The following is a 23,995-nucleotide window of genomic DNA, read 5'->3' on the forward strand; positions in this document are numbered from 1 at the left end:
ATTAATAATAAAAATGGAATTGATCTTGAATAAATATTATTTTAACAATATAAGGAGATCAAGTTGTTATAATGTCTTTAGAGCATCTTTGGGCACTTTCTACTAGACGGATTCTATATTTGAAAGTCTTGTTATTCTTTTCCAGCAGCTTTGAGCAACGGAATGCGAGAGAGATTCTTCTAAACACTACAAGAGTTCTCACTATGACACTGAATCATTTACAGTTGTGAAGTTTAAAGAGTTTATCTCTGAATTCTTATTTTGAATCACACCAATCTTACCTGGATAGATTGGATTTGAGTTTCTAATAATTTAATGCTTCTTTGGGCTCCGATCGATAACACTCGATTGGAATATTTTAAAGCTTGGCATGGGACTTGTATCAAATGCAAATAACTTTGGCGTAATCGTAAAATGATGTCAGCGAGGGAGCCCCACCAATCTGCAGGATCTACCTGGTGCGCACATTAGTGGTGTTAGTGGAAATGTGACCACCATGACTACGATGATGCTTGCTTATTCGTGTTTGTGTGAAAGCCTTGACTCTCTGTAGCACAACGTCAACAAACAAAACAGACACGCACAAAATTACAACCCTCTTTAATTTTCAATGCACCGCGTCTCCATACCATTCCTTTTTTCATATTAAAATAGTAACATAAAGTCCAATTAAAAAAATAGTGGCCTTTATTCATCTAAAATAAAAGTGGCACCTATTTTCTACGTATTCATTATAATTCTATGATTTCGCCTTGCCATAAATGTGATTGGAGATAAGGGTAGCGTTGGCAATTGGAAGACATTGGATTGGATAATAGTTCGTTGGGAAATTTGGTTCTGTCTTTTTTTTTTTTGGTGGTGAGTCGCCAATGGAAGGTGGAATGATTTTTTAGTGAAAAAAAGCTTCTCAGTATTTCTCAAAGTAGCTTTCAAAGGTTCTCCATATTATTATTACTATTAAAATAAAAAAGAATTCCCTTTTCTTTTCTTCTAATTTTAAAGATTTAACTGCCGAGGAAAACGAGGAAGGACCAGATACGAGAGCGAGATACTAAATACATGACAGCTCTCTTTTATGTTTATGTTTTTTTGTTTTTTTGAACTAGTTGCTTGTGTTGTGCGCTTTCTATGATCAACTTCACCGGTACTTTCTTCTTCTGCTTCTATAATCTTTTTTTGTTTTTGTCTTTGAAAAAGTGTGCATACCGGTTTTGGCTTTGCTTTCACGTACGTACCAAAAATCATGATTTTGGTTGTTGCCTTTTTTGGATGAGGACTAGTAAGTAAGTATCCTAGAATCTATCTATCTATCTATTGCGCGTGTTTTAATTGTTATCTATCTGTGAAGGAGTTAACAAACTAAAAACGTGGATCAGTTAAAAGATTTGATGCGTACTTTCTGCTGCTTTTTGTACTTGTGCATAATCTTTAGTATTTACTTGAAGCCCAAAGTTTGTATTTGTTTACCGTACCTTTATCCCTGGTTTGGCAATAAAGTTAAGAAATTGGTCTCCTGTGTCGTCCTTCACCACCTGTACAAAAAGTTGATCATTCTCGGCTACCCTTTTGTATCTTTTTGTCACCTAAGCAAGAAAACTAATACCATGTTTGGTTTCACGATTGAGATGCAATTTTAAGAAGCTAATAATTACAACTTTCACATCCCAAACACAATTCCTTCATCCTCAATGAGTTTCCAAACACGCTATAAGTTGTAGAGCTTATTCAGCTCTAACATGTCTACAATATTTGATGCCATAAACTTTTTTTCTCTCTGGTTCAGTCCCTACCAAACACAATTGTCCACATTTATGGGATATTTAATGGGGATTGAATTGTTTAATCAGTATTTCTTAAAATGCATCTTCTGGTCTTACCAATCAAATTGACCTTTTTTGCTTTGCCCTGGTATGATTCCTTGTGATCAACGTCACTTGTTAATGGTGCATGCAATATGATTAAGTAGTGTATGAAACAGTGCTACCATAATGCTTCTTTTGTGGTATTCTTTCTTATAACATGGTAGCAGCGGAGGATTTCTGCACCTTACGACAATTTTCTTATGGTGCACGAGTGTCACAATCTTTAAATATCTGCCATTTTAATTCTTATTTGCTTTCTGATTATTTTATTATTAATATCTAAGTGAGTTTTTCTTTAATGCATTTTATGATTGACTCAATTTTAAAGGGTTTTGTTTCTTAACAGAAGTTTTCTATATATGTGTATGCACCGAATCGCCGCACTGATAAGTCCATAGAGCATGGATGCTACATCCTCACAGTTTGTTTCCTCAAGAAGAATGGGTGTATATGATCCTATCCACCAAATTAGCATGTGGGAAGAAACTTTCAAAAGTAATGATACTAATAATTTAACTGTATCCACATCCATAATTGGGGAGGTGGAGATGAAGTTAGATAATCAGGTTCATGTGCAAGTAAGTTTACCAAATTTTATATACTGTCTTTTGCAAAGGATAATGCCTATTTTCCCTACTAATTAAGTTCTTTTGTGCTGTTAAATAACTAGTCAGAGGATGCTTCTCATGGAATATTTGGAACATCTGTGAAGTACGACCAAGATGCCAACAGGCTTACTGATAAGGTAAAATCATGTTTAAATTTGGAGTAGTTTCTACACTGGAAAGCTTTAAGTTCTTCCGGCATGTGCAAGATTCAGTTTAAATTGTCTCTGAAAGCAAATACTTCTGTGCTTAACTTCAGAACAAGTTTCTTTTACCATGAAATTTGTATAGTAAATGTCATTATTTTGAATCAAATAGAGATTGTATTAATTCAAAAATCAATAAGAACTACAAAGCGATCGCTAGGATCCAGCTCTCCAGAAAAATCGTACAGATCAAAAGAAGCCTATAATAACAGATTAGCAATATGCTTCCTCAGCTTATTTGTATACCACCCCCTGTAAACTATATTATCAATAATATCATTAACTACGTTATTAGATGCAGTGTGCCCAAAAACAGTCCCATTCCTGTGATGCCAAATCCCGTAGACTGTCTCCGTGAAAGCGAGTTTCAGAATACTAGCCCGCCAACCCTTTTTTCCTGTTTGGGAGATAACCCAATCAAGTTCTTCATTCCAACCTTTAATCCTATGGTCCAAATTTAGCCAATGGAGCACTTGGTCCCAAACAGTTTTTGTCATACCACACTCAAAGAACAAGTGAGTTAGAGATTCATTCTTTTCTTTGCACAGCTTGCAAATTGTTTCCTGGATTATACCAAATCTATGCAGCCTGTCCATAGTAGGGAGCCTACCATGACAGACCATCCAGAGGGTCAGTTTTGCTTTTAGTAAATGTCATTATTAGTTATACTCTCACTTCGCTAACCTCATTCTGTAGGGTGTTGTTCTGTAATGAGATAAGTTAATTTAAACAATTAAACCATTTTGAACTAAGGACTTAATCTTAGTGATACTCCAGCATGGAAGGCACATCATTTACTCTTTTCTTCTGCCTCCGTTTTTAGCTTTATGTAGAAATTTTGAGTGACATCAGAAAGCATTTTAGACCCACATTTTGGACTCTTTTAAGATATATACACTGAAAAATTAAGGGGTCCTCTGCTTCCAATTTTGGATTTCTGGCTCGTATTCATACTTCTTTTATGCTTTTAAGGAGAAAAAAAGAAAGTATTTAACATGTTGAAACATGCAGACACAAAGACGTCTTGCACAAAATCGAGAGGCCGCTCGCAAGAGTCGTTTGAGGAAAAAGGTTTGAAGGTTTATGCTTTGAAAGATACGCTAAACATGAAACAAGTGAATGCATATACTAATATTCATGTGATTTCTGATGTTTCTTCACAGGCATACGTGCAGCAGTTAGAATCATGTCGTTTGAAGCTCGTGCAGCTAGAGCAAGAGGTAGATCATGCAAAACAACAGGTGTTTACTCCTAGTTTCTGCTATGAATCACTTTATATTTTTAATTTCTACTTTTTTTTTCTTTTCTCTTTTTTCCCATTCTCTTGTCAATCTCTTTAGGCAACAAAACTGCAGGGATTGTATATTGGCGACGGATTGGGTTCTAATAATTTGGGTTTTGCTGGCTCTGTAAATTCAGGTTTGTGGTCATTAATCTGCTAGTGCTAGATTTCTTTTTGCTGAGTATCTGCTAGTGCTAGATATTGATTTGTCACTACTCCGGATTTTTATGTTAAATGTCTCGGTATTTAGTGCTCTCATTTCTGAAATTAACTTTTTGGAGAAGACAGTATTTTTACCTATGCCTAAATCATTTACCTTATAAATCATCTTCTATAATCTTGTTTTACAAACTGCCTTCACAATGTATAGAGATGTTTTATTGAAGTCCTGTAGAAAACTTTAGTGCCTAGCGGCACCCTTATATTTATTTAACTATTTGAGTTGAAAATTGCTGTCAAACTAGATTTTCTAGTTTCATAGATGAAGATCATTCAAATTTGTGTTGTAATTGATCTACCATTGCTCGTTGCTTACATTGGTCAGATGTTGTACAAGTTCATACTAATAAATTGTCAATATGTTGATACTATAAATATAAGTACCATAAACGCATCTTGAACAATGAGTGTTTTATATCAACGCATCTTGAACAATGAGTGTTTTATATCAGTTTTATGTACAACTTCCCATAGCAAACTGCAACTCTTAATTTGTCTAGTAAACATCAGAATCAGATACTAGATTTTGGTTGATATAATATTTTTTTTCTTGGATTTCCTTAAGTATTTTTTCTGGTATTAAACTCCTTTTTCCAACTATTTTTGCACTCTGAAAATACCCAATTTATAGGAATAACGCTTTTCAAGATGGAGTATGGAAACTGGCTGGAGGAGCAAAATAGACAAATTTTAGAACTGAGAACTGCTTTAAGTTCTCATATAGGTGACATACAGCTCGGGACACTTGTACAGGGCATAATGAACCACTACACCAAACTCTTTAGCATGAAATCTGCTGCAGCAAAAGCAGATGTTTTCTATGTTATGTCTGGTATGTGGAAGACAACAGCTGAACGATTTTTCTTGTGGATTGGAGGATTTCGCCCCTCTGAACTTCTAAAGGTGATGCTTAATATCTAACAAATTAAATGTGAATTTTATTCATATGAGCTAATTTGATTTTTACTTCAAAAACTAGGATGTTTTCCCAGTCAGCTTTTCTGCTTCTGTAACCAAATGTTATTTTTAATTGATGCATGCATGCAAACTCACAATAACATGCTTTGCTAAGTGAGTGAGTACGAACTTGCGGACAATATTGTTTATTATTTGCAGTACATAGCTAAAGGCACAATCTTCATTTCATTTTATTTTTTCATTTGTTAAACTTTTTTCACTTCTAACAGAAACACTGTTAACTTTTGAATTTTATTATCATCGTTTATTGATTCATTGAGACAATGGGAAGATTCTAAATGCAGTAATTCATAACAGTTTTTATACATCAGCAAGATCTATTTCGGTGCTTTTTGTACTAAAATGGGTATCACTCAATATGAGTGACTAACCCAAAGAACATGACTCACTTCATTTCTACTATAGTACTATCATGTAAGGTTGTAGTAACAATTTTGATTTAATTGCAGGTTCTGGTCCCTCTAAGTGAACCTTTGACAGAGCAACAACGGTTTGATGCTTATGGCCTTGAAAAATCATGCCAGCAAGCAGAAGATGCTCTTTCACAAGGTATGGAAAAACTTCAGCAAATGCTCGCTGACTCTGTAGGACCAGGACAACTAGTTGAAGGAACTCACATTCCCCAAATGGATACTGCAATGGAGAGACTAGAAGCACTTGTGAGCTTTGTGAACCAGGTAATGTATGCTTCACTTTACACCCATTTACTTATCAATTTAATAACTTTTCTTTTCGTTGCATGTCATCTCAATCAAAGATGATTTGCTTTTTTTTTTTTAGTATGTGCGCTTAATTAGGAAAAAAAAGTGTTTTCGATTGGATAAATTGGCTTTTTTATTTTATTTCTAATTTTTGTATACAAGCCACGATAACATATTCTTGTACGCTCCAAAAACCGGAGCATAGGCCTGTGAAAGTTGGGAATCTTATTCCTTAAATGAGTTGTTTATTTTTTGTCCTTACTTTACATAGGAAAAGGAGAGGAAATTCTCTCAAGGTTAATGCGTGTCACAAGTAGAGACGAAGCTAAGGGAGAACATGGGTACGCCATTGTCTCCATGCTCGTGATATTTTGCACGAACCAATTCATATATTTAGTTGATTGAATATGAATTAAATTTATCACTAAATTAATTTATGAATGATCTAAAATGTCACTAAATTTGTTTTTATACGGATAACTTACTATGCTGATATTTTATTTTTTAAGAACCAATCCAGTAACAAGTTAAATTAAACTGGTAATAAAATCTTTAGAGATTAAGGATCCATTTATTACAGATTAAGTTTCATTTTTGGTGTGGAGGTATTGACAATTAAACTATTAAAGTGTCCTAACTCTTAGGTAGACACAAAAGAGTCAGTAACTTATCTTTATCTTCATTTCTACCATTATCAGTTGATTTAGAATAGATGTAGGGATTTGGAATAGATTTAGGGAGGGCTTAGAAAAGTTTTTTCATATTCGGTCACGATTTCTAAAAGGACTAAATTTTGTTATGTTAATTTAAATATTTGTAAGAGCATTTATATAAGTCACAGAAAAAAAAAGTGTTTATATAAGTGTTTTGAGATAAAGGATTAATGTAATATTTGCATCAAAATTTTAATTTTTTGACGCATTAAATTATCTAATAAAATTATTAATTAGTATTTTTATCATAGTGTTTTTTTTTTAAACTTGAGAAATTTAGATTCTCACATTTTCATGAGAAATTTAGACTAAAATTTGTATAAGAACATAACTAAAAAATATTTTCAGAAAATATTATTTTTGAAAATGTAAACCAACAAAGTTTCCAGTTTTAATTTCCTGGGAAACTAAAACTTTTCCATGTACCAAACTCCAACTTCAGTCAGATAGAATATTGGCTCATGCAGCTTGTTACAATATAAATGGCCTTCCATCGTTGGTCTCTAGTAGAAGTAGTTTTCAGTTGTCAATTTGAACATGTCTCTATTGGTGAGTAGCAACTCCCTTCATTTTGAGTTACACAATCTCAATCTAATAGCTCCTCTTAACTAGGATAGTTTGATACCACTGTTAGAAATTTACGTCACCAAATTTGCTCCAAAATATGCATTAAGCAAAAGTGTAACAATGTATGAAGGTAGAAGAAATGAGAAACATGAAAAACCTTCTCAATATGAGTAAGGAAAATCTACTTGACAAGGTTCACTGTCCTTGGTGTTTTTTTTTTATTTTTTAACATCAACTATGGAGAAACTCCAACAGAAAACAATATTGATCCAAACAATAAAACGTGTGGCACAAGTGTTCAGCTATGCCTTACATTCTTTCACCCTAGTTATATAAGAACGTGTATTCTACTAGCACATGTGTTCTGATTAAAAACTATTATTTTTCCATCTAAAACAAATTTAGAAAGTTTAATTTTGGGCTAACTAAAGGAAAGTTTATGTGAAACAGGCTGATCATCTACGACAAGAAACATTGAGGCAAATGTATCGAATACTTACCACACGTCAGACTGGTCGATTTCTGCTTGATTTGGGTGAATATTTTCAACGCCTGCGGGCTTTGAGCAAACTTTGGGCTAATCGTCCTCAAGAACTTACTAAGTCAGTCATCAAACATTAGTTATAGCCAACAACACCTTAAACTTATCATCAAGTGTCTATATCATTATCAAAACCATGTTCCGGCTGCTCGCATTTTTCCAGCACTGAGAAGTTGTAAAGTTGGTTATCATGTAGAATGTAAAATAGTACATCTACGTGTTTTGAAAACTGCATAATCCTTTTTTTTTTTCTTTGATAGAAATAATTTGAGAGTAAAGAAAACTACTACCAATAGAAGTTAAATTATCTTTAGTTAGTTCCTGAAAGGATATGTCTATTGCCAATTTAATATATTTATTGTCACCCCTAATTAAAAAATTTGTCCAAAATACACTTTTCATCTTTGTTGATCAAATAAATTATTAAATAAGAATGATACTCCCCTAGCTTTTCAAAATAAATAAATTCTCCCAAAAGAAAGTTATTTATAATGTTGAATAATTGTTAAACTTGACCGTGATAACCTGGGACATCTTTTAGAATAAAATTTTTACATTCAATTTTGAATCAGCCTGTTTTTATCATTATTCTTTTTCACAAAACAAACTTAAACTTTATATTGGTACCTAGAACCGACTGGTTACACGATTCAAGTTTGAATAAAGCAGCTAGTGCAGGTTTATTGATTTCGTGATTTGATATGTAAGCCAAATATGCAAATGTAGTCTCTTTCTATTTGGAATTAAACATTACTCTTTATTTTGATGTTATGAATCCAAATTTATATACAAAATAGTTTGCATTCAACTTATAATGCTCAGCTAAGGGAGGGAAACCCCTCTCTTGGCAACGTGGAGAACATTACATTATTCATGGTGATTTCTATGAACTAAACGAACTTTTGTTGTTGGCTTGTAGTAATTTGGTTCCAATATCGAAGATTTCATTTCATGCTATGCACAATCAGCTCACAACTTTGATAGAGAATAATCCAAGGCATCCACAAGAAAATCTGCACACGCGGAGAATAGTCAGTGAAATGCAATGGCTATTTTGCTTGGAAAAAGGCTCCAAAATAAAATCTGGAGTCTGCATCTAAGTTGAGAGATCGGGACACAACCATACCTGCATCATCTTTGGAGAAACACATTGGTGGCTTGATCCTGAAAACATTGCCATGAAGTCCTCCTTTCCCAACTAGCACACCAAGCTCTTCAATGAATATACAAATAATTCGTTAGACGGTTTGGAAGTTATTTTTGGAAAAGAAGGCTTCGGATGCATAAAATAAAATGGTTCCTTGTCTAACCTCTGAGTTTTTCAAACACGACAGCAGTTTCAGCCTTTGCGGGTGTCTTGTTGTCTCGGTCAGTGACCAACTCTATGCCTACCATTAGGCCCCTTCCCCTTACATTTCCTATGACTGGCACATGATATAATAATAATGAGAATAATCAACAAAAACAGCAGAAACATTCTTGTGTAAATGTACCATAAATGAAGTGTATTACAAAATAAATAAATAAAAACTAAGGCCTTGTTTGTTTTCTGTTTTCTCAATTTTATTTGTCTCCCAAGTATAATTGAAAGTGTTTGTCTCTTGGACACATTTCTGTTTTCTAAAAGTTGTCTCTAGAGGCACTTGAAGATACAAAAGAGAATGAGAAAACATCTTCCAGCTTCTGTATTTTTTTTTGTTTTTAAAACAGTATTTTGTAAAAGATTTAAAAAAATATATTTTTTGAACAAGATATTGATTGCTGAGTAGTGTGGAATTGCTTTAGAAAACAAAACAAGTGAGAAGAGAATCGATTAGACCCTAACTATTTTGGGGGTGTTAAATTCAAGACAACATACTGTCATGTCTTTCCATGAGAAATCTCAATCGTTCAAGCAAATGAGATCCAACATCGGCACAGTGAGCTTGACGCTTCTCCTTATCAAGAACCCTAAGCACTGCAAGTCCACCAGCAGAGCAAACGGGGTTCCCACCAAAGGTATTAAATTGAATCTTTTGGGCCAACACACTTGCAATTTCTGGAGTTGTAACTACAGCTCCTAATGGCAGACCATTGCCAATACCCTGATACAAATTAACATGAGATATGATGAAATAGCAGCAGAATATATGAAGGTTAAAAAGTGAGAACAAAATAAATTCCATAATAAAATATGGCAGAAAAAAAATACATACTTTAACGAAAACATACCAAAAACAAAATATCTTACACTGAAAATTAAAAGAAAAACATGAAGAATATAATGCATGATGAACGGCATAAGATACAAATAATTTTGCCCTTCAAATGCATGATTAAGGTATCAAGGTTTCAGTAACTAGTAAAACAATGATATAGATGGTACAGACCTTTGCCATGGTAACTATATCAGGAATGACACCCTGTGTCTCAAATCCCCAATAATGGCTTCCTGTTCGACCAAACCCAGTTTGAACTTCATCGGCAATGCAGACACCACCAGCCTTATGTATAATGTCATAAACAAGTTTCAAATACCCTGGTGCCAGTTCAACAGCTCCTCCAACTCCCTAGAATAAGTCATGAAGAAAAAGTAAACAAAAAAGGTAATGTGATGTTCTAAATGCCATTTAAATATTAAACAAGATAGATTACACATACCTGCATTGTTTCAGCTATAAATCCAGCAACTTTTCCAGAAGTTCCATAGTCAATATGGTCTTGGACATCATTTGCATAACTAGCAGCATCTGCACCAAAGGCTCCACGATATGGATCTGGATTCATAACGTGATGAACATGGCCCTAAAAGGTTTAAATCATTGTAAGAATAGTTTCCATGTAGGATCAACCAATCAATTGAATATACAGACAAACCTCTGGAATTGGGTATTTCCACGTGTTCAGAGCAGTCAAACCAAGTGTACTAGAACTCCCCCCATGATATGCATTTCTCAAAGAAATCATACCAAGACTACCAGTATATAAACGGGCCATCATCATTGCTAATTCATTTGCTTCTGAACCAGAATTTACAAAATAAACAACCTGCAATTTAAAATCATGTTTTTAACTGTCATCAATTAGGATCCTTGATTCCTTGTCAAAAGAATTCTAGCCAGATTAAAAAACTGAACATTACATTTCTCAAATGAATGTATGACAAGGAGGAAGGCTCCCGCATCCCCCCTTCCTCTCATTCACTAAAAAATTATTAACCAACAGAAGAAATGAAACAGAAATCAACAACATGGAGAAACTGTCACTGTTTTGGAGGCAAGGTAATGCTAAGCCATATCATTGATAATAATGGTTTTAAATTATGGTTGCGGTGAGTAAAAAAAACCTTTATGTTTGCGGGCAATAGATGGAAAATGCCGCTAATGCGACCACAATTGCAGTTGTACTGGGTCAAAAATCCTTTAGATTATGACTGCAATTGCGGTTATGGATAGCAATTTAAAAATATATTATCAGGCACTTCAAGAATGAGAGGCATAATGCAATCATACAGTAAAATATTCGAGGAATAAGAAAAACAGACCTTAAGGTTTCCAGGCATTTTTGCTGCCAATGACTCAGCAAAATCACCTATTGTATGATGTAGATATATGGTTGTAGCATGCTGCAGAAGTTTGCTCTGCTCCGTGATGGCATTCAAGATTTCAGGGTGGCAATGTCCGCAAGAAACAGTAACTATCCCCGCAAATGCATCAAGGTAACGCCTCCCACTATCATCATACAGATATTGCATCTTCCCTTCCACGATATTCAGCTATACATTCAAAATTTGAATCACACCTCAATTGCAAGGCATAATTACTTGAAATAAACAAATCAATGAAAAAGAGACATCAAGGGACTATATGATTTTCTTCTCACTTTTTTGTTTCAAATATTAACCTTGACTGAGGAGCACTGTTCCGGTACAAAAAAAAATATGAAAAAAAAATCCAACATTGTTTAGGAATCATGAAACCTACAAGAAAGTCAAAGCGAACAATCACTCAAAAGTCAAAAGTGGCAAGCCTAACAATGCAGCTGCTTGAGATCGGAACGGTTTTCAAAACAAGTGTTTTAAAAAAAAGTGAGAGATGTTTTTTCATTTCAAGAGTATAAGAAACAAACTTTTAGAAGGAAAAAAATGTGTTTAGGAGAAAAACAAATTTTAGAAAAATAGATACCTTGCTAAATCCGTAAATCTTTGCCTGGTCGGAAACGCATCGACACTACGCGAAAACAAATAAATAAAAGAAAGCAGAAAAGGCTTCGAGGATGCTGAGGTGGTCGGTGTTGATTTCGGAGACTCACAGGTTTCTTATAGTAGTGGAAGACGGAAGGACCGAGGAACGTTTTGCGCTTGGCGAGGACTTCATCGGCGAAGGGACCGTTGTAAGGGTGCGGCTGGTGATCGAACGGCGGGAGCTGCGGCGGAGGAGACGCGACGATGTCGGCGGCGGCGGCGGGTCGGAGAGAGGAAAAGCACGCGCGTAGCTTGGCGATTGCAATGGTTCTCTTGAGTGGCCTCTGCATCGCCGCCATAGCTGGTTTGGTTAGTTGGGTTCTGATTTTGCGATGAACTCAAACTCGAGGGAGGGTGGGTTTATATATATAAACAGTGGTATTATTTTATTACCGTGTTTGTGTTGTAGCGAGTGAGTGAGTCACGAGTTACTCTGACACGCGACGCGAGGATTGTGAGCATATATACAAATACAACTCAGAGAGAGAGAGAGAGAAGGCGAATGCATGTGTGATTGTGTTGTGAAACTGAAATTTGGTGGCGTTTGTTGAGGGAGGGAATGCATGCTGACGTGGAGAGGAATCTAGACGAGTCCCCCTCGTACGAAGAATCAAATATTTTAACGTTAGAAATAGAAAAAGATCTCCTGTTCCATTTTCAAGGTTAAACACTTTTTTATCACGATAATCAAATGATGATTTTTTACCATTAAATTGAATTTTAATATTCTTAAAATAGAGAAACAATTTTCCTGTTGTTTAGCCTGTTTTAAAATTACATGATTCAATAAAAAAAAAACTTTTATTACACTAGTACTACCCAAAACGATATTAATATTACACTACGTTATGCTCTTACGTTTACAAAAAAAAATTGTAATAAACACACTTTTCTGTTTTCATAGATTTAAGTATATAGTATTTTATTTTTTAATTTCTGTCAGAGACAAGTAAAGGTTGGATACAAATTTTTTCCCTCAATCAAATATCTAAATAATTTAATCTTAACTTCATAAAAGTATATTACTATTAAGCCATTACTTAGACTACTAAGTTAATTAGTGAAATTTATTATATATTATAACATAAGAAGAAAGGCAATATAGTATTTGCATATCTCATAACAGAAAAATGTACTTTATTTTAGCAGTATTAAGTTATCCTCTCTTATTTCGATTACAAGTAAAAATAATATTTTTTATATTCGTCTTAAATATAAATAAATATAAAAAATTATCTTATTTAATAAGTTGAGATATTCCTCATTTAATTGAGATTTAATTTTTAATAATTCTTTTTTATTTTTGACTCCAAGTTCTAAGGAAAAGTAGTTTAAGAAAAAATATATATTTTAAATGAGATTGACACAATTAAAAAATCATAGGCAACTTTCTTAAGCATAAGTTAATATTAATTTTCACACTTATTTGATTTTATTATTTCTTTTTTGAAGTGTTTGCCCGCATAATTCTGGATCAGATATGGTGGTTAGTTAAAGTTTTAATGATTTTAAGATTTGAAACTCTAGCCCAGTTATTTTTTTAAAGCGTTAGAGTTAAGATTTACAGCAAATTACAGAAAAAAATTCTTGAGATTTGCTTTATTTATAAATCTTTCCTTCTTTTAAAATTATTACATCAGCATTTCTTACTATAATCATATTAAGTTGCCATTTTAAAATTAAAAGATATTTATATTAATTTTTTAATTTGATTTTAGATTGTTAAGTGAACCAATCAGAGAGAAACTAGAATTGTGATGACTCTTCTTCCTTCTTTTGGGTGCAGGCAGAGGGGAGTGACGCTCGTCGTTGTCGTGCCGTGTTTTCTCTTCCACAATGGTATTAGGCACGTTTTTTCTCCATGACCATTGTAGAAGGCGCATTCTCCTTATAGTGGTGATAGGTAAGTTCTTGATGTTTTTAAAATGTTACACATGTCACGTGTTCCCCCTCTTCTCTTTCACTTGTTGAAATGTAATATAAAAAAGTAGTTGGACATTTCAATATCATCAAAAATAAAAAATAAAAAGATCAACATGATAATAAATATTAACCCACTTAAACAAACTAACATCAACTTTACTGCAGTCAATAATAATGGGTTAAAGATAAGAGTTTTAAACGAAAAAAGAAAGTGAGAATAATTTTAAGATTGAATTTTTAATAAAAATTAAGTATTTATCATGTAATTAAAAAATAAATGAAGTTAACATTCAGCATAACTATAACAATATTACAAAATTAAAGGTTTTATATAATGTCAACAAAAGGAAGAAAGACCTGCATAAATAATGCATATCTTTTAAAAAAAATCATTATGAGAATTATCTGGTATCATAAAAATACTCTCAGTTTGTACAAAAGATGATTCTTTTGTAAAAAAAATAAAAAATATTCTCACAGTACTAAATATAATTCCAACGATGTTATGTCCGTTCTTAAAGTCATAGTCAGGATCTCTTGGTTTAAATATTAAGAAAGGCTAGTAACATGTTTTTTTTTTCTTTTTTAAATATATATTTTATTATTGATTAAAATTGATTGAAAATCTTAAAATTTGTTTAACAATTGCCTTTCCTACTTCTATAATTTTTTTAAAAACAACTAATAACAATGTGAGTATGAAAAAAGTGTATTAGAATTAAAGAGATTTAATTCAATTAATTAATAGGATGTATTAGTGTTGTAAATATTTATTTAATTTTTATGGATAAAAAAGGTATGTTAAAAAGTGTAACACTTTTCTTAAACATTCTGTTAACCTTAAGGTTAATTTGAAGTAATTAAAATTAAAAAATATTAAAAATAATTATATGATAATAAATTTAAGGCTTTTTAGTAGGGATAACAAATGGGTTCAACAAATTAAATGTGTCTGAACTTTGGATACCCATCAGTATCATGCTTGACGGGTACATATAAGCACAAAAGTAATACACTAGTTGCATTTGAAAAAAAAAGTAAATGCTGATAAATGTTTTTTTTTAAATATTGATTAAGAAATCAAAAGAATTTTTTTTATTGAAATATGTAAAATTATGTTATTTGTAATTTTTATTGATTTTTATATGAAATATTTTTTCATTTTAACTCCTTAAATAATGTTCTACGAATATTGGTTGAAGGATAGAATTGAGGCCGATTGACTAAACAATTTGTCCTACTTGATCACCAATATTTAAGGTATATACGAAAATTTTATATTTTATATAATTAAAAAAAAAATATATGCATATAAAATGATAATGAAATATTTAATTCACAAATAATTTATCATAAAGATGTAAAGTCCTGGAACATTTCTTCATCATAAAAGAAAAAAAAAACATGTTATCTAAACACACACATGTGTGTGTGTTTTTTCTGAACACAGACGTGTGTGTTTAGAAGTTAAGATTAAGACGATGATTATGATCTGAAGAATGAGACCATGTTTGATGGGAATGTAGCTGTCTTACACACAGATGGGGCTATGCATTGCACGATAAACAATCCAAGATTGGTGATTCATTATTGAATCAGAATCCATGGATCTTATCCGCGACGCACAAAAACAAGGAAACACCGTATTATTTTGTCCAGTTGAACTACTACTATATTTATATTTTATAGACCCCAACCTTCTCCATGTTCGGTGCTACACTACAGTGGTCGCATTCTATCTCCGTTCACCAATCACTGTCCTTTACATACATAGGGAAATGTTACTATCTTCTACTATGTCCCATTTATAAGACGTCGTTTGATTAATTTATACTTATCAAGAAATTGATTAATTATTTTGAATTTTTATATCTTAATTGTTTATCAATATTTTAAAGGGATTTGTTATAATAGCAATATGTATCTTTTTACTTTTTCTCTCTCTAAATTATTGATTTTCTTAACTGGAAGTTTAGAATAAATTAAATTTTATTTGAACGGCATAAAATCATTGTGGACAGTAAAACTTTCTTTCTCATAATTGTTTATTGTTGTATTCCCGTTCAAATAATAATAAATAAAACACTTGCCTTGAAACCCATTTTGTTACGTGTTTAGTTGTTCTTTGTTACAAGTTACAATCAAGGAGAGAAACTCGTTTTGAAAATTGTTTTTGTTGCCTTGAACAGACAGACAGTGCGCTACGGCTGTGGCGATTGGAAAGAATTTTGATTTTTTTTCCAGCACTTTACCTTTTCTCACCCTAGTTTGTCAATTGAGTAATTCTTATAAGGTTGGATGAAAATAAAATTCCTAGCAACCCATTCAAGCTGAAAAAATATTAAAATTTAGGCTTGTGTTTTTACTCCCAATTTTATAATTTATGAAAAAATTTATTTCCAATAAATTAATTTGATACACCTTGCCTTCAATTTTTAAGAAAACTGTAATTTTTATTGTCCTTTTATCCATTAATAAGCAAAAAACTTAAGACAAAACTTATCAAAAGATAAAAAATTTTAAGTAAAAAATATAATTATATTAAAAGTAAATTGAAGAAAGATCAAATTCATAAATTAAAAATAAAATACATCAAATTGATTTGTTAAAATAAAAAATACAATTAAACCTAAAATTTAGAGGACCACCACAACCATAGTGTGGGATAGTACAAAAATAGATTTTCTTCATTCTACTTTCCGTGCAGTTTTGCTAAGATTTTAATTTGTGGACCCGTGACCAGTTACTTCATTTTTGTAGTATTTTTTTCGGAGGAGATAATTGGGCATCAAACGTAAATAACTCTTATAGTATAGATTCAAACCTTTTTCTCTCGCCTTATGAGAGGTGAATCCTTGTAGCATATGGCAAAAGATAAATTTTTTCCTAATCATAAATTTTGGAAAAGTCAATTCCCCTAAATTATGATTACTGAAAACATATAAAATACATTTGTTTAGTCTTAAAATTTTTCATTCAGTTAGAAAAATTAGATTTCCATCCCTCTTTATGATTTTTTTTTTCAGAAAAATGAACTAAAATTAATTCTCATACATCATAATTTTTTGATATTTTTTTTATTAATGGTAAACTAAACGTAAGAATTATAATTTCTTAATTTAGGATTCTGGAAAAGTTTTTACTTTACGTCTAACAAATATTCCCTTAGATCTAACTCTTCTTGATTATTTTTTAATTGTAAATTAATAATAAAAGGTAGGCATTCTTTTATTTTAAACACTAGTACTATTATTTTTTATCACATCATATAATTTGTAATATGTATCTCTATATTTCATTAGGTGTTAAATAGGTGGTGTGATGTCCACAAATTAATTATAATGCATAGTTGATAATTTGTCATAACAACAGCATAAAGGTAATTTCTGATTGAACCAGGAATTTCTGGCCCTCAAATTTTGAAAACAGCAAATAGTATCTGCATAGTTAGAAGATGAAGTCACTAGACACTAATCACCTGAACCGACTTTTTTTTTTCCTTTCATTTACCAGTGAATAATCTGCATATGCCATAACTTTTACTTGTTATTTACTAGCGAGTGTTATTTGTATTATACGAATTTTTTAAAATTCATGAAATATAAAAAATATATTTAACATAAAATTATTTAAAACTATAAGGTAAGAATACATAATTAAGTTAAATAAATAGACGAGTAGTTGATTTTTCATAATTTTTTTAAAATAATAAATTTAAAATTATAAACAGCTGAAATTTACAGATAAAAAGGAAAATTTTAACATTAAAATTAATTATCTCTAGAGCCTAAACCATTATGATATAAGAAAAAACACCTTAGTATCGAAAAAAAAAAGAAAAAACACCTTTTATATATTTTTCATTAAAAAATAATTAACAAATAATAGTTATTTTTAAGTACCAAAATCAAATGTTAAACTGTAGTGAAATGTGTGTTTGATATGAATACGAAAATGAGATGAATTGTTTTGAAAAATTCAAATTTAGAAATTGGTTTTGTTTTGTTTTAGGAAAAGGATATTGACGTCAAATTCAAAAAATAGATAAAAAGATAAGTGATAAGTCGTAGAGTTTTTGACAAAGAATGAGGGAAAGCTCTCAAAAAAAAATAAAAATTCAAACTTTCATTCAGACTCAAATATGCCTCAGCTACAAAGTTTCAATTATTTAAAGGCTAGACTTCCTTCTAACATTCCACTTGTAATTAATTTCCACTTAGAATTAAAACTCCACTAACCACTATAATAACTTGGAAAACCTCAAAACATTAAAAGTGACACAAAATATTTCAAGAGTTGAACTTATTATATGAAAATAAAATATAAAAATTATAGGAAAATTAAAAAATGGACTTTAATTAGTTCTTTAACCCAAAAGCTATGTAATCTATCCAAACAAACTTCAACTCATATTTACATCTTGAATATAAACTCTAAGTCTCATTATGCTCTTCAAATTATTGTTTGTAAGTTTGCTGAATTTATCTTCAAGTTATAGAAATGAGACAATTTTTTGTTTGAGCACTTGCATGATTAAACTTTGGAAAGACTTATTAGTTCTTTTTAGCCTTACTTTGATCATTGAGCCTTTCATCTATTGAAAAAAAAAGTATTTGAAGTGATTGGACCTTTGCTATATCATATTAGCCTTCCAGAGAGCGAAGGATGTCAGTGAAGAATAATGGGATTTTGTAGGATAATTTACATTTTCTTTTCCGGAAATATGTTTAAACTACTTGTCCTCTTCTGTAATTTCAGAAAATTAATACTTCATTCTAATGAGAATGAATATATTAAAGATAGAAAGTTAATTCAAGCATCTGTATAATTCACACTTTATTTAAATATATAGAGGTGGATTTTCACGACTAGCTTATTAAAAGAGTCCAATCATCAAATACTCCTAAGTGAACAACAGAAGTTTTCAACAAATTCTTTCATTACTCGGTTATTTTCAGTACTGTGCAGAAAACATGACAAGTCAATCTTTTTAGTAATGATTTCAAATTACATCAGAAGGATAATTGTACATGAATTATCAATAACATCATTGATAATAACTCAATTTTGTTAGTTACAGATTTACACATTGCTTTCCAGCAGCAAGTCTGCTCTTTTTGGATTGGTTGTCATCAACTAATTAGCTTTGGCAGCTGTCAGGTCTGAAGCGTTCTTCATTTCATAGACCATAGTGCCAAGACAAGGGGCAATGAGCTGGAAAATGGAAATACATCCATACCTATGAACAAAAATGAACCCGGTCATAAAAAGGCAAAGTCGGACAACATGTGAAGCCTAGGCAATAGGATCTTATATGTCTATCTCATTGTAGGTTAAACTTCATTAAAATGCGTTTAGTGCTTCATTTGAAACTGGCAAACAAGAAAAAAAAAACATGTTTAAGTGAACAGATACAACTTAAAAGTGAACAGACACAACTTAACGAAACCAAAAACAAATACAGTGAAGAATAAAATTACATTCTGTTGGTCTCATAAATTTCTTTACAAGATAACAAATAAAGCAAATCATAAGAAATCAATTTTATACACAGACCAGCAATGAAAAATTAAACACATCTAAGGAAAATAAGCAAACATCATCTCTCGCATTCTTGTTTCTTTTGCCCTAAGAATATTAATTTTCAGCAACAGATGTCAATTTAACCAAGTATTTTAAATTGCCTAAAGTTGCCCCAGGTTTCATAGTTGTGGCTTCCTAAGTTATTAAAGTTACTTGCATAAATTATTTATAATAAAGGATAATTCTTCAGAGCTTATCATCTGAAAACCAAAAACAAGCCTGAGTTTGAAATTAAGGTCATTGGTCAGTACAGGAACAGAGAAGTAGCATCTCATAAAATGAGTTATTTAACTTCAAGTAAATAGCATCATTATGAAAAGTAAAAAAAGGAAAGTGATGTCATATGATGACCAAGGGAAAATCCATTCGTCAGAAGAATCAGTAAGATGTAAAATAGAATGACCGAGAAGTGATGGCAAAGTGATAAGCATACCATCTCACGAGAACTGAGCTGTTTGTATGCAAGTCATCGATGAGCCAAAATATTCTTCACACCAGTTGCCAACTTTGCAAAATCTTGGGGGTTGTTTGAGTCAGTAGCGGCATAAGCAGATTCTGAATTTGATGCGTTTGAATCAGTTGCAGCATTAGCAGATTCTGAATTTGATGCGTTTGAATCAGTTGCAGCATTAGCAGATTCTGAATTTGCTGTGTTTGAATCAGTTGCAGCATTAGCAGATTCTGAATTTGCTGGTAAAGACGCAACAGCACCCAAAGCATCCAAGAAGAACCTCTTATTTGGGATAATACCATCTTTATCCATATGCTTCAGCAATTTATCAAGAAGCTCCTTCTGGTTGGCTTTAGTGTAAGCCTTATAAAGAAGTTTAAATGTTGATGAATCAGGATGTATTTTTATACTAATTGCTCTTTCAAACAGTGAATCTGCTTCCTGCGGTAAACCATTTAAGCAGTAAACATCAAGCATGGCATTTAGGGTTGAAACTTTTATATGAACTTTAGACTCAACCAGCTCATCAAACAATTGTGCAGCCCTGGAGACACAATCACAGAAGCCATACATATAGATCATACTCTCGTGTGTAACAAAGCTCAGCGTGTAACCCATGTCAGTCATCTTCTTGAAAACATCTTCTGCTTTATCCTTAAGCCGTGCCTTCCCATAGTTTAAAATCATTGAATTAAACGTGGGCAGTGATGGTCTCTCCTTGGAGTGCAACAAACTCTTGAACACCTGTTCCATCTTACCAAACGCCTGCTTCTTCCCATAGGAATCAATCAGCAAGTTAAAGGTAATCAGGTCAGGCTTACACTGGTTGCTTTTCATCCGAGCAAGCACTGCTTCCATTTCACGGATCATCCCATTTTTACCATATGCATCCATCACACCATTAAAAGTGTAAATATCGGGCGAAACAATGCTCTCATCAAGATCCTTAAACAAAGAATTGACCTGCTCCACGTTCCGAGCTTGAGCAAAAGCTCTCAAAAGAATGTTGTAAGTAACAATGTTGGGCTTACAGCGCTCCATTCCTTTCATCTTTTGAAAGTAGCCAATGGCTTTAGCCAAAGCCTTTATTTTGTCCCGTGAACGAAGGTGAGCTGTAATTAGCGCATTGTAGACAGAAGTATCAGGACGACAACCAGTATTACGCATCTCCGAGAAAAGCCACATAGCCATTCTGGTTTGCCCTTTCTTTCCCATAACGGATATCAGTTTTGAGTAAATCCCATTATCAGCAATATACCATCGTTGTTTTTGCATCCATCTGAAAACCTGAATGTCAAACAAAATTCACAACTAAATTTAACTATTGACACGATCAATCATATTCCCGTATTTTATCTAATGCAGATTACTATGTTCTTGCATAATGATTTTTATTCTATTTACTATATATTATGTTGGAAAAGCTACCTTAATTGTGGCCTCTTTGGTGGTTGCCTAAAGTGCAACCTTGAGGGTGATGGTTTAATACCACATCATATGGTCAAATTAAAGTATATAAGTGACCAAATTAAAGTATACAAGTGGGGATGATCCTCCCCTCAAAGCCAGTTTTGTAGGATGAGTTAGGCTCAAAACCCACTTTTATACTCTATCTCTAACCAATGACAAGTATCCATTTTCTGTTTCCTGTCAATTTTCCCACACTTTGTTATTGATTTGTCTCACATTTTAGGTCATATAGCAATGGTCATCATAACAGTATTTTATAATATCAAGGTTTATGGAGTGACCATGACCGCAATTGGGGTCGCATTTGTCCGCAATAAAACTTCAATTGCAATTTAAAACCTTAATATTACTAGTATTAATTAAATATTATTATCATTTCATATGCATAAAGAGCAATTTTAAATTTTAATGAAGGAGAGAATGTGCTAATTTTATGATGATAATAATAATAATAATAATTCATTCGAAGGGGTGAAGTGAGCGACCTCAAGGCATTGGAGCCAGTTGTCGTGCTTGCCGAGTTCTTCGAAGAGCAAGAAGCAATGTTGGGTTCGGACCTGCTTCACATACTTGTTCAAGGTCTTCAGCAGAACCTCTTTGTCGTTGCTTCTTATCTTGCTCGTGAGTAAGCGAACAAGCTCTTGCGCTTCTGAATTGAGGTTGCTTTTCTTGCTCTTAGGGGGTCTCGGACCACCGCATGAAATTCGACTCAGTGGGGCCGCGCGTGGATGGGTAATAGTGCCGTAACTTGCTGCAAATGAAGGAGAAGAAGAGCAAGAAGATAGACTAGACATGGGAACCAACAGTGAGAGAGATAGCACAGATTGAATTTACGCATACGGCCTCAGCCCAAATCGATTACTAAAAAGCCCTGAGTCTGGCCACTTACAATAAACATGCAAACTAATTTTGGATCGATCTTCCGCATGTTGCTCCAATAAGAACCATATTCAGCAAAGCCTAAGTTCCCCTCTGCCCCCAAGAGATGTGTTTTTCAGCCTCAAGAGGTGGCCTACTAGCAAAGACAAGGTCATGGGTCTTGAGGAACAGTTCAGCAGCTTGGGGTGAAGAGACAACTATGGTGCCCGCAAAACCTAAGCGCAAGTGCATGACAGGTTCATATTTAAAATAAAAATATATGTATAGATACATCGATAAAAAAGAGAGTAAAATAAGTATAGATGTATTTTTTTTAAAAAAATAAAATAAACACTAGTTAACATATAAAATTCAAATGTATTTAGTAATTAAATATTTTTTTCATATTATTTAGTTCTGCTTGTTGTGTATCTTTTCATACATGTATAAAATTAAAATAAAAAACTCTACACCATGCAAAGGTCCATTTGCCTCTCAATTACCGGAAAAAAGGTCGATTTACCTCATATCTCTATCGTATGTGACATTCAAAATTCTTGTTTCCTAACGATAAGGAAGGGAAATGGTAATTTATTTTTCCATAAATCTAAACATTCTCTAAATGAACCTAATTAAACATAAAATACATACTATGAAATTGTTTTCCCTAGCTAATCCCTTTGATTGAAAAGCCGATACGTGGGAATGGCATGTAGATGATTGGCCCTTGGCACTGTGAGGCCGAACTCATCTGTCATGTCCAAGTGATCTGGCAACATGTCATTTGGTAGTTTCCAATCAAAACAATGCATAAGTCGTGCCACTGTTAGACGAATCACAGTGAAACCCAATTGCAATCCTGAACTATCCCCTTCTGCCAGACCCAAATGGTATCAGCTCGAAGTCACGCCCTCTAAAATCTACGTTGCTTCCCTCAAATCTCTATGGCCAGAACTTGTCTGCCTCACTCCATGCACTTGGGTCTCTCATTACTGCCCATGCATTCACTATGAGCCTTGACTTTTTAGGTATGAAAAAATCTCCAACCATGCAATCTTCCGCGGACTGGTGTGGTATTAGCAAGTGTGCCCCTGGATGGAGCCTCATGCTTTCCTTTACAACCATCTCCAAATACTCCAACTTGCCCAAGTCTGATTCCTCCACCTTCCTCTTCATACCTACCACACTTTCCAACTCCATTTGGACTTTCTTCATCACTCTTGGATTCTTTAGGAGCTTTGAAAGTGTCCATTCAATTGCTGTATACAATAGCTAGTAAAATTGTATTTTCTAATATTTAATTCAAGACTCCATATGTTCATTCGAAACTAAAATTTGATACCACATGTTAATCTATAACAATCTACACATTAATGTTATATATCTTTTAATAATTTAAATATGAACTTATTATTTTAAACAAAAAAATTATTATTATTAATGATCTTAAACCAAAATGTAATCCCAAATTAAAAACTTCATACCCCATATTGTACGCAGCTTTACCCTTGCATTTGCAAGGAGGCTGTTTCCGGATTTGAACCCATGACCAACAAGTCACCAAGGCACAACTTTACCGCTGCACCAGGGCTCGCCCTCAATCCCAAATTAATCTTAGAAAAATAAGTTTCACATTTTTTGAAGCGTATATATTTTGAGAGATAAAAAAAAGATAAAAAAATTATTATTTATTATTTATAAGAATTAAAAACAAATATTAACGTGACACATTTTCTGCTGAATCAAGTAAGCTGAATCCTTAATTTTAGAAATTATTGATTAATGTAGACCAACAACCTTTCATCACGTCTAAG

The 23,995-nt window shown here is 32.7% G+C and overlaps 3 protein-coding genes and 1 pseudogene across 17 annotated transcripts; 1 reads left to right on the forward strand and 3 right to left on the reverse strand.

The window, feature by feature from the left end:
* The first annotated feature begins 768 nt into the window (after window positions 1-768).
* BZIP24 (bZIP transcription factor) lies at window positions 769-8,001 on the forward strand. Of its 14 annotated transcripts, none has more exons than XM_014778950.3 (9): window positions 771-935; window positions 2,209-2,440; window positions 2,533-2,607; window positions 3,685-3,744; window positions 3,837-3,914; window positions 4,014-4,092; window positions 4,806-5,077; window positions 5,602-5,829; window positions 7,584-8,001. In XM_014778950.3, exons 2-9 carry the CDS (start codon window positions 2,264-2,266, stop codon window positions 7,752-7,754), a joined length of 1,140 nt encoding a protein of 379 aa, XP_014634436.1. In that variant the 5' UTR covers window positions 771-935; window positions 2,209-2,263; the 3' UTR covers window positions 7,755-8,001. The 14 variants fall into 14 exon arrangements, with proteins under 14 accessions (XP_040874096.1, XP_014634436.1, XP_040874098.1 ...); XM_041018164.1 differs by having other exon boundaries at window positions 4,029-4,092; XM_041018166.1 differs by having other exon boundaries at window positions 781-935; window positions 3,837-3,893.
* Window positions 8,002-8,410: 409 nt separating this feature from the next.
* LOC100780526 (alanine--glyoxylate aminotransferase 2 homolog 1, mitochondrial) lies at window positions 8,411-12,427 on the reverse strand. 2 transcript variants are annotated; one of them, XM_006585240.4, is made up of 10 exons: window positions 11,965-12,383; window positions 11,838-11,882; window positions 11,198-11,428; window positions 10,531-10,701; window positions 10,315-10,458; window positions 10,044-10,223; window positions 9,533-9,758; window positions 8,985-9,098; window positions 8,801-8,887; window positions 8,411-8,687 (listed from the first exon to the last, which is right to left on the reverse strand). In XM_006585240.4, the coding sequence occupies exons 1-10, from the start codon at window positions 12,193-12,195 to the stop codon at window positions 8,644-8,646; spliced, it is 1,473 nt and encodes a 490-aa protein (XP_006585303.1). In that variant the 5' UTR covers window positions 12,196-12,383; the 3' UTR covers window positions 8,411-8,643. The 2 variants fall into 2 exon arrangements, with proteins under 2 accessions (XP_006585303.1, XP_003531373.1); XM_003531325.5 differs by lacking the exon at window positions 11,838-11,882 and having other exon boundaries at window positions 11,965-12,427.
* Window positions 12,428-18,806: 6,379 nt separating this feature from the next.
* On the reverse strand, window positions 18,807-22,433 carry LOC100795589 (pentatricopeptide repeat-containing protein PPR5 homolog, chloroplastic). Its single transcript, XM_006585242.4, has 3 exons — window positions 21,809-22,433; window positions 19,836-21,140; window positions 18,807-19,058 (listed from the first exon to the last, which is right to left on the reverse strand). The coding sequence occupies exons 1-2, from the start codon at window positions 22,115-22,117 to the stop codon at window positions 19,869-19,871; spliced, it is 1,581 nt and encodes a 526-aa protein (XP_006585305.1). The 5' UTR covers window positions 22,118-22,433; the 3' UTR covers window positions 18,807-19,058; window positions 19,836-19,868.
* Window positions 22,434-22,556: 123 nt separating this feature from the next.
* On the reverse strand, window positions 22,557-23,601 carry LOC106799732 (cytochrome P450 71AU50-like; annotated as a pseudogene).
* Between the last annotated feature and the right edge of the window lie 394 nt (window positions 23,602-23,995).

Source organism: Glycine max, chromosome 8, assembly GCF_000004515.6.
Source record: "Glycine max cultivar Williams 82 chromosome 8, Glycine_max_v4.0, whole genome shotgun sequence".
In the NCBI taxonomy this organism is placed as follows: Eukaryota; Viridiplantae; Streptophyta; class Magnoliopsida; order Fabales; family Fabaceae; genus Glycine; species Glycine max.

Excerpts from the sequence above, each read along its gene's own strand:
- BZIP24 (XM_014778950.3), top strand. The coding sequence starts at position 2,264 with ATGGATGCTACATCCTCACAGTTTGTTTCCTCAAGAAGAATGGGTGTA. Across the intron at positions 2,441-2,532 it reads ATAATCAGGTTCATGTGCAA|TCAGAGGATGCTTCTCATGG; the intron begins GTAAGTTTACCA and ends TTAAATAACTAG. Across the intron at positions 5,078-5,601 it reads GCCCCTCTGAACTTCTAAAG|GTTCTGGTCCCTCTAAGTGA; the intron begins GTGATGCTTAAT and ends ATTTAATTGCAG.
- LOC100795589 (XM_006585242.4), bottom strand. The coding sequence starts at position 22,117 with ATGTCTAGTCTATCTTCTTGCTCTTCTTCTCCTTCATTTGCAGCAAGT. Across the intron at positions 21,141-21,808 it reads ACTGGCTCCAATGCCTTGAG|GTTTTCAGATGGATGCAAAA; the intron begins GTCGCTCACTTC and ends TTTGACATTCAG.
- LOC100780526 (XM_006585240.4), bottom strand. The coding sequence starts at position 12,195 with ATGGCGGCGATGCAGAGGCCACTCAAGAGAACCATTGCAATCGCCAAG. Across the intron at positions 10,702-11,197 it reads AAATGCCTGGAAACCTTAAG|GTTGTTTATTTTGTAAATTC; the intron begins GTCTGTTTTTCT and ends TTTAAATTGCAG. Across the intron at positions 9,099-9,532 it reads TCTCATGGAAAGACATGACA|TCATAGGAAATGTAAGGGGA; the intron begins GTATGTTGTCTT and ends ATCATGTGCCAG.